The sequence below is a fragment of the Frankliniella occidentalis genome, unplaced genomic scaffold (assembly GCF_000697945.3).
Source record: "Frankliniella occidentalis isolate FOCC.00 unplaced genomic scaffold, Focc_3.1 Scaffold451, whole genome shotgun sequence".
Taxonomy (NCBI): Eukaryota; Metazoa; Arthropoda; class Insecta; order Thysanoptera; family Thripidae; genus Frankliniella; species Frankliniella occidentalis.
Genome location: NW_026267569.1, coordinates 85,292 through 92,048, shown reverse-complemented (window position 1 = coordinate 92,048; position 6,757 = coordinate 85,292). Strand labels below are relative to the sequence as shown.

General features: G+C 45.1%; 1 protein-coding gene across 1 annotated transcript; it reads right to left on the bottom strand.

Moving 5' to 3' along the window:
• Positions 1-2,852: 2,852 nt before the first annotated feature.
• Positions 2,853-4,796, bottom strand: LOC127751363 (uncharacterized). Its single transcript, XM_052274830.1, has one exon. It carries the CDS (start codon positions 4,794-4,796, stop codon positions 2,853-2,855), a length of 1,944 nt encoding a protein of 647 aa, XP_052130790.1.
• Positions 4,797-6,757: the final 1,961 nt, after the last annotated feature.

Here is a 6,757-nt window from a genome sequence, read left to right as displayed (position 1 = left end):
CCCCAAAAATATCATTTTTCCTTTTAAAAATTCGTACGGGAAAAATCCCACACCTGTCAAGGAAATCTGCTGCACTCGTATGGGATTTTTCCCACACACTCGTATAGGAAAAATCCTACACTTGTCTCGTAGATCTGCTGCACGCGTATGGGATTTTTTCCACACAGTCGTATAGGGAAAATCCTACACACTGTATATGTAATTTGCTTCAGACACATTTATGGGATTTTTCCGACACATATTTTTTACAGTGCATTTGCATGCAGGAAATATTTAGATACAGGAAGATGTTTGTCCAATAGTTAACATATAATTAATTATGGAAGTAATGCTGCCATCTTTAAGCATTACTCTTGTGTGTGACGGACTTGATTTTCTCCTCATGATTTTTTATATATGCTATGCATATTAGTAGTAATACTGGGGCTGGGTAACGCTTGCCTACCTCCCAGGCGTCAGGCGGCGCGCGCGACGTAGCGGGCCCCCAGCTTTGTTGAATGGTGGGGGATCCCTTTCGAGGGGTGGGGGTACGGGTATGGTGGGGGTGTGACGTCATGCAAAATGCAGCGCCGTGGCCTGGGCTCGAACCTGTGACTGCAGACCTCTACAGTTCTACGTCTGTCACCTCTGCGACCGCGGCTACTGTGCGCTACACACGAGACTTGCGCTCGGACTCTGTGTCATTCTCCAGAACACGATGGCTGCCGCGCTCGGTGGGCTGCAGACGTGAGATCATTGTCGAATAATGCAAATTCTGATGCCACGCGCACGACGTACTATCGTATACTGCAGGTTGCCTACCTAGCCGGCGCACAGGGAAGGTTGCCTGCCTCCCTGGGGTAGTAAACTCTAATGTGTTGCGCTCTTTCAGGATTCGGGATGGGTGTAACATAAAAATACGATGAAAAATGGATCTTCTTTTTTATTGTTTCGAAACATACAAGGTACAATGGCTGTTTCATTCAAGATAATATAATATTGTCATAGAAGACACGAAAGATTACTGCAGACTAGAAATATTAGATTTAAACAGCGACTACCTTCTCTCGACTCCGCTTGCCGTCCTCTGTTTCTTATTTGGAGTCTGTGAGAGTCCTTTAATATTTTGCTCGGGATCGCACGGCGCGGCGTAGCAGTGCAGCGGCAGTCCGCATCGCGAGATGAGTGCAGCACATCCTGGATCGGTCGGTCGTATGGCTAATGTCGTGTGTCAGCAGAGTGTCCATGAAGTGTCGCGCTGCGGCGCTAGGGAGCAGCACGCCGTCCAGGATCGCACCCGGCGCATCGATGTCAGCAGAGATACAGACAACTCGTAGCACGCCTGTGTACGGCCACAGGCCTCGGCGCAAGTCCTTGTGACACAAATTATTCGTCATAGAGAGATTCCATAATATTGAGAAGATCATAGTCTTCGTCGTCAAGTAGCGTGTCTTGGTACCCGTAAGGTACAGTTCTCCCTCCAGATATTCGGCGTCGCTTCGTTAAGCATACTCGCCACGTCTTTGTAGCATCTCGCGTCACTATCCTCCAGCCAGGAATGCGTGCGATTTGTGATGGTATGTTTACTGTGGTAAGTTTTTTCTCATCTGAGAGAACCATATCCCTCAGCCGATCAAATGTAACAACATTGTCACACGAAGTGTTTATGGAAATTCCCCTTACTTTGACGATGGTCTTTATGTCTTTAGGATCACCTCGGATTACCACAGACATGCCATAGTTTTTGCAACCCGCAGAAATAAATTCCTGGATGTAGGAACCGTCTCCGAACTCGTCAGCTAATTGATCCGTCATATCACCTAGATATTGGCCGATCTCAGGTTCGGGCTGTCCCGGGACCGATAGGAAACACACAGAGTCTGAAAATGTCAAAAAGTGAGGTTAGTATTGCTTGCCTATGAAATGCACATTTAATTTTACGCACAATTTAACTTACCTGTGTCATGATAAAGTGCTCTCTCCCCAACAATGTCTAAATATTTGTACAGAAGCAGACGTCCATGGGCCGTTGTCTGGGCGGCATGTATCAGTGAAGTTGTTTTGAGACAATCATCCATTGCTTGTTTGGGAGTATAACTGACTTGAAGACAGCCCTCGCTCAGTGGAAGAATGGAGCAAGGGGAAATAGGCTTGAACTTCGGTGTACGTTTCCTTGAACTTCGGCGAACTTCGGTGAACTTCGAGAACTTCGGTGAACTTCAGTGAACTTCGGTGAACTTCGCGGAACTTCGACCGAAGTTCGCGCACTTCGACCTGGTCAAGTGATATGAAAGCAAAATTCTTCCTATGTAATCTTTGTAATTCGGGCCGTAGATACCTGCTTAGAGTAAGCTCGAGATTCGCTTATTGTAAGCACTCAAAATTGCTAAGTGCAGCCGTAAATATGTACTAAAATATTTTGAACTTCAGTGAACTTCTAAGATTTATTTTGAACTTCGCGGAACTTCGACATTTATTTTGAACTTCGGAGAACTTCGACATTTATTTTGAACTTCGAGGAACTTCGACGCTTATTTTGTACTTCGGTGAACTCCGTGAACTTCGATGGATTTCGGTGAACTTCGGAGAATTTCAGTGAACTTTGATAAAATTTTACAAAGCGAACTTCAGTGAACTTCGGCCGAACTTCAGTGAACTTCGGCCGAAGTTCATGAACTTCGACTTCGGGTGTACAAATTTTTGGAGCCTATTTCCCCTTGGAATGGAGTTGATCGTAATTCCGCTGTTTTGTGTCAAACGGATGAGATGGCCGTAGTCGCAGACTAATTCAGTCATGGGACGCAGTGTTCTCTCTCCCATTTTACCCCCTGAAAAAATAAGAAAAGGTCAGTGCTTTTGTCAGAAATCACTTTTCATTTTTTATCTAAATAGAATGGATACTTACAGAAAGAGTTGAGGACAAGCTTCGCTATAAACCTCTTCCCGGGATTTTTTTCTACTTTGTCCTTTCTTATGACAATACCATCTCTCTCAAATATTTCTTGTATGAATTTATCTTTTTCTTCTTCTGTAGTGACATGTGAAGGCCAGCCTGACGCTTCATACTTTAGAGCCATATTTTCTCTTACATATGAAGAAAACAGGCCTTCTGTTTTTGTGACGGGATCGTAAACCCTTGTACCAGGGTACTGAAGCAATTCATACACTTTTAATATTTTGTATCCTTTTTTCACAGCCAACTGCAACTCTATTGTGCACCAGGAGCCAGTCAACATTCTGTCATGGGGGTCTTCGTGAGAGCATTCCCCCTGATTTTGAGACTCTGCACATGTACGGCATAGCGGGAAAATTAACTTTGAACAACATTTGATCCCCAAAACTGGCAAGAACAAATTTTTTGGAGGTAAAATTTGGACAAGTGCAGCACCGTTCCACTGGTCAATGGGGGGCATGGCGTTGTCATTTTCAAGGTATACCGTTGGATGCCCAGTCACGTAGGCGCATTTAAAGTTGACAAAAGGATATTCAGAGCAGACATCGAGCAGTTTGATGCGTTCTCCTTTTAAGATATTTGCCTCCTTGTACGTGCGCAGTGCAGAGGTACGTCCGCCACACAAAGTGTCTCTTAGATTAAGAACAGGAGTTTCTTTCGGTGGATTTGTTTCAAAGTACTCTCTCATTTTGGGGTCGTGTTCACATTCATGTCTGAAGTGGCATTCCCACATTTCACGCACCGTATAGTTGTTTCTTTTAAACATATCAGTGATCCTCATTGTTTTGTCATACTTATCACCACCCTGCTTTTGCATTAGACTTCGTCGCGTAGCGGCGTCTGGATAACATGTTGGACACATGTGAAAGTAGCATCCGTGGAACTGAAAAATTATTTTTTCTGTCGTTCCATCAACTTTTAGTAGTTCTGTGTATCCGTCAACAGGTTTGCCCATGACTCTTACTTCACGCCCGTTTTCTGACGTTCGAATTTTTGCAGTGTCACCCAGAACACTCTGTTCATAACTGAGCCATTTCAACGCTATTTTACTTTGAAGTTCAGCCATTCTATAACCCCCTTTTGGCATGAGACCGATTGTATAAGGCTGTAAATGTTTGTATCGGTACATAGCCATGCATGCAGAGGAGAGTGTGAGACAGTGATGCAGCGGATCAAATCCGGCAATTTCCATAAAAGATTCCTTGTAGGCCTGCAGACTTCGGCGGAGTATATCGGTGTCTGAACTGCAGTAAGCTAAAATCTCATGTTTGAAGTTGAAAATGTAGTTGTTTTCTACTTGCTTATTGTACCACTTGTCAAACTCTTCTTTCTCCTCTGATTTCATACCTGATGTAAAGTATAATTCTTTATCAGGCATGGGTCCTATGTACGAAAACCACTTCCTTTGATTCATTTTAAAAGGAAAATATCCTTTTTTGTGTTCTGTGAGAGCGAAAGAGCGTGGTAACAGGGCCAGTTTCTGATTCATAAAGAGAAGGCTGTCTTTAAATATTAAGTTTTCACACTTCAGGCAGATGATCTTTGTACCCTGCAGAATAATTTCTGGTTTCATTTTTCTCTTGACACACTCTTGGAGAATAAAAATTGTATCGAAAGCTCGACCATTATGAGAAAAACATTGGATCTGAGTTTTCTCTTCAGAACAGAGTGAAAGCAGATATGTCATAAACTGACTTACAACATTTTCACCTGGTGTTTCTTCCAAATCGTCAAAAATATGTTCTCTTTCCCCACAATTTAGGCACTGATGCTCCAGATCTTTCACGTGCTCACACTCGGTGCACACTTGCTGTGCAACGAGAACATTGGGCTTATGCTCCAGCCAGTTATCTCTACCGTCCATTGATGTAGTTGTCGTTTCGATGTCGAAAAAAAACCTGCATGACTCTTGTGTTCTTGGCTAGGGGCGGCGGTGTCCATGGAGGCATGTAGCACAAAAGATTTTCTGGTACAAGCAAATTACACTTGGTACACTTGATTTTACCACAAACGTGTGCAGGCATTTTTGCCTTTCCCCGTGACTTGTAATCATAGCTCTTTTGACATTTAGGACAGAATTTCTTCGTCTCGCATGTTGTTTTGTTCAGGCTGTAAATTTTTTCACTCTTGTGGAAGTTGAAACAGACATCTCCTGAGAAAAAACGGCAGCAGTCTTTACACTGTTTAAGTGTGTGCTTTTCAGCGTTGTGATTTTCTGCAGAACCACAACGCCAACAAGACCCCTTGCATGCATGATCATTTTTATTTGAATAACCCACAAGACACTTTTCACAGAAATAGGCGTAAGCAAACACTGCAGTAGGAGACAGTATCGCATAGAAGTGTGCTTCATGTAGTAAGAGATAAATGTTTTTTCTAGGGTGTGAACGTGCTGATTCAGGACCGTGAAACACAATGTCATTACCATATTGATCAGAGAAAAGCACAATTCTGTATTCGGGTAGGGAGTTTTGTAATTGTTTCACCTCTTGTATACCACATTCTGTTTGGGGGTCAATTTGTGCTTTTTGACAGAGGTCAAGTGCCATTTCCCTGAACTCTTGAATGTGACTTTTTCAGACGCTTAAAGGCATGTTTTGATATTGTCCCTCTTAACATGGCGACGGCGACACACCGCGCGAGGCACATTTTATCTTCTGTATTTTGAGGATCAAACAGGGAATATCCTTGCACAAGTTTTCTTGTAATGAAGTGAGAGAATTCTTCATTGTTTCGTTTTCCAGAGCCGCCGGCTTGAGGTTGTGGTACATGTATGTATGAAAAATAAAGTTTTCCAGTTGTAAGGAAATTTTCATTTGAATTTAAAATTTGTGAAATTTTGTCTAAAAGAACACGTCCCGTCATCATGGCTGTTTTTCTCAAGGAACACCAAACGGGTTTGTGTGCCATATCTTCGCTCCTTACTTCCACGATACACTCATCAGCATCTTGTGCGTTCACCGCTTCTCTTTGCCTCTTGAGCAGGGTATCAAACAAATCCGTGCAATGTTCGTACAGATTCTGTGTGCACCCTAGGTTTTTTATGAGAAAAACTTCCTCTCTAAAGTCCATGTTGAATCGTTTCAAGTGTCGTGTTGTTGATTCAATGATTTCAATGGTGGGTGGTTCTTCCTCTTCCTCCTCGTCATGTACCCGCTTAGGACGGGGCGAGTGTGTAGTAGGCTCAGAGTCAGCCGCCCCTGATGTTGAGGGAAGGTCTCCGTCGACACAGGGGTGAGAAGGTGTCAGGTCAGATTGTACGCTCTCAGTGTGTGAGGCTTGTCCGCGCGTGATGGCACCTCCAACCATGTTCTGAGCTAGATTGTAGACTGTGTGAACGAGAGGGTTTGCCTGGCCTGTCACCCTCATGATGTCCAGTGTGGCTTTGTAGCCTGCTTCAAGAAAGGGCGCAATGCGCCCATCTTGTGACACTTCATCTTCCCGAAGGAGTATGTTGAGTAAAGTGTGGAATGCTTCAGAGAGTGTTCTTCTGGTAGGGAAGGCTCCGCCATCCCATTCGTCCAGAATATCTGTGATGCCCATGATGTGAAGTGTCTGGAGACTGAGTCGTCTCTGATCTCCCAGCGGTCGCGCGGTTTAAAATACTGCCTTTCCCGGACGCGGATCCCTTCCCCCAGCGGTCGGTCTCGCGGCGCAGCGAGACGGGCTAGGCGCTCGCGAAGCTTCCCCCACCCGACCGGGCGTGGTAGACGGGCGGACGCACGGACGCACGGACGCGGGCCGGCGGTCGCGGCGGGGCCCGACGCAGGGCCCCGGGGGCGGCGCGGGGACGGGCGCGGCGGGAGCGCGGCGGCGGCGGCGGCG